This window comes from Eulemur rufifrons, chromosome 7, assembly GCF_041146395.1.
Source record: "Eulemur rufifrons isolate Redbay chromosome 7, OSU_ERuf_1, whole genome shotgun sequence".
NCBI classification, from domain to species: Eukaryota; Metazoa; Chordata; class Mammalia; order Primates; family Lemuridae; genus Eulemur; species Eulemur rufifrons.
In genome coordinates this window covers 44,462,999-44,465,336 of record NC_090989.1, presented here as the reverse complement: position 1 = coordinate 44,465,336, position 2,338 = coordinate 44,462,999, and the positions used below count along the sequence as shown (strand labels likewise).

General features: G+C 35.2%; 1 protein-coding gene across 1 annotated transcript; it reads right to left on the bottom strand.

Annotated features, from left to right (window-relative positions):
- Nucleotides 1-1,129: 1,129 nt before the first annotated feature.
- LOC138386220 (olfactory receptor 5H2) lies at nucleotides 1,130-2,110 on the bottom strand. The gene has a single exon (XM_069472504.1). It carries the CDS (start codon nucleotides 2,108-2,110, stop codon nucleotides 1,130-1,132), a length of 981 nt encoding a protein of 326 aa, XP_069328605.1.
- Nucleotides 2,111-2,338: the final 228 nt, after the last annotated feature.

Below are 2,338 nucleotides of genomic sequence, written 5' to 3'. Positions count from 1 at the left end.
GCGTGGGTGACCTGAAAATGGATCTCTCATTAAACTTAAAGAGGAGGTATTTTGAGGAAAGCTAAAATTCAAGGACTTCTCAGTCACAAAACATCCAAACCCTTGTTCATTTTTAAATCCTTTCCAGCCACTCACTGGGCACTATGAGACCATATCCTCTTGACATTATTTCATCTTTGGTAATATGCATTTAAAGCCACTTGATCTCAGTGGCTTACTGAAATATTAGTGATTTCACTTTCTTATTACTTTCATTTTTTTCTAATTCCAGAAAGATTGAGACCATTTACTTTCCATTCTGCCATTTTTCTGTTTCTACACCCACACTAACCTAATTCTTCAATGTAATCTGTTAGCTTTCTGAATAGGGAATCTCTCCACATTGCCCAGTATCATACAAACACACCTGAGCAAAAAGATGCCTTTGAGGGCGTCATAAACAGAGCGAGCCCACTAGCCTATTTTCATGACTGATAGAAACAGAAGGAGCTAAGTGCATCGTGTTAGACGTTGGCCGTGCCTTCACAGAATTAACTCACTTCTCTTTTTTTTTTTCATAATTGCATTACCATTTTGTATATTTCTACATGTGATATGAGTTAAATTCCTACAAGAAGTGAAATTCACCATTTCCCAATAAACTAGAATAAAAAAATTTTTGAGATCTTTTCACTTTTGAGGTTAGCTGATTTCCTGGAATTTTCATCTGCTCAACTAAACACAAGCCTGCCTCCACAATGCAGTTAATGCGATATGAATCTCCAAACTATATAACTCTGTCAGCTGTACGATATATACCACTCAAATCCTTTTGAGAGGAACTATTGTACTTTATCACTTAGTGTACTTATAAAGCCACATGAAAAGTATTTAATCATGTTAAATGTTTTCATTAGTTTCTGCTTTAATCTAATGTGACATGAATAGTTGATCAAAATTCTTTATATGCTTTTGAATTATATACATACATATTTTAAGGAGTTTCATAGGTACAAAACATTAAGTCATTAAAATGCTAGGACAATTATAATTATTAAAAAACCTTTGAACATTTAACAAAACACAGCCACATTTGACCTACAAAATTTTGTAACTTTTTACTAAAACGAGAAGAGATTTAGTAGGAGAACTAAATATTTCTTTTTAAGATTGTTGAGAGTGAATCTATGACTTGCTTATTTCTCAGGCTGTAGATAATTGGATTTAACAGAGGAATTATGACAGTATAAAATAGAGAGTCCATCATATCTTGATCCTCTGTTTCTGCAGATGCAGGGCGCACGTACATGAAGAGAAGAGGGCCATAGTATAAAGACACAGATAAGAGATGAGCTCCACAGGTGGAGAAGGCTTTCCTTATGCCTCTGACAGACTTCTTTTTTAAGATTGTAATGAGAACAAATGTATAAGAGTTAAGAACAGTCACAATGCTGAAAACCTGTATTGAACCAGACAAAATAAAAACCATTAGAAAATTAATAGAAGGGTCAGTACAGGAAATCATAAACAGTGGGATAATATCACAGTAAAAGTGATGTATTATGTTGGAATTACAGAAAGTTAATCTGAAAATAAGAACATCATGAATTAAAGCATGAAGAAAGCCACCTACAAAAGACAAGACTAACAACCGGATGCATAGCACATTGTTCATGATCACTGGATAGAGTAGAGGTTTGCATATGGCTACATAGCGATCATACGCCATTGCTGCCAAGAGAAAACATTCTGTGGTTCCACCAAATGCAAAGGAAAAAAATTGTATCATACATTCAGAGAGAGACATCGTCTGACTCTTGGCTAAGAAGTTGACCAGCATGTTGGGGGTCACTGTGGAAGATATCCAAGCATCCACAAAGGCTAAACTCCCAAGGAATAAGTACATGGGGATGTGCAGGTGAGGGTCATTCCAGATGAGAGTAATCAGACCAAGGTTCCCCACCATGGTGATGAGATATATCACCAAGAATGCCAGAAACAGGAGGATTTTCCACTCTGACTGGTATGTAAGTCCTGTGAGAACAAACTCTGTCAGCAATGTTGCATTTTCCTTTTCCATGTCCTCATTGCACATCGCCTGAAACAAAATGAAATAAATGTAAAAGAACATTCCCTAGAACTTATAACATGAATACTAAGGGAGAGAAGTTGATACAAAACCATTCTCTGATTACAATAACCATTTAATTTCATTCCATATTACTGCAATAAACATAAACTATTGTGGGGATTAAAATTGAAATAAATGCAATTATTTCAAGTCTAAAAATACGATCAATCTGCTTTTTAAAAATACCCCTCGAGCAATTAAAATGCATGAAAATACCTAGTCCATGTG

What these genes read in the sequence shown, in the direction of transcription:
- LOC138386220 (XM_069472504.1), bottom strand. Translation starts at nt 2,110, where the DNA reads ATGTTCTTTTACATTTATTTCATTTTGTTTCAGGCGATGTGCAATGAG.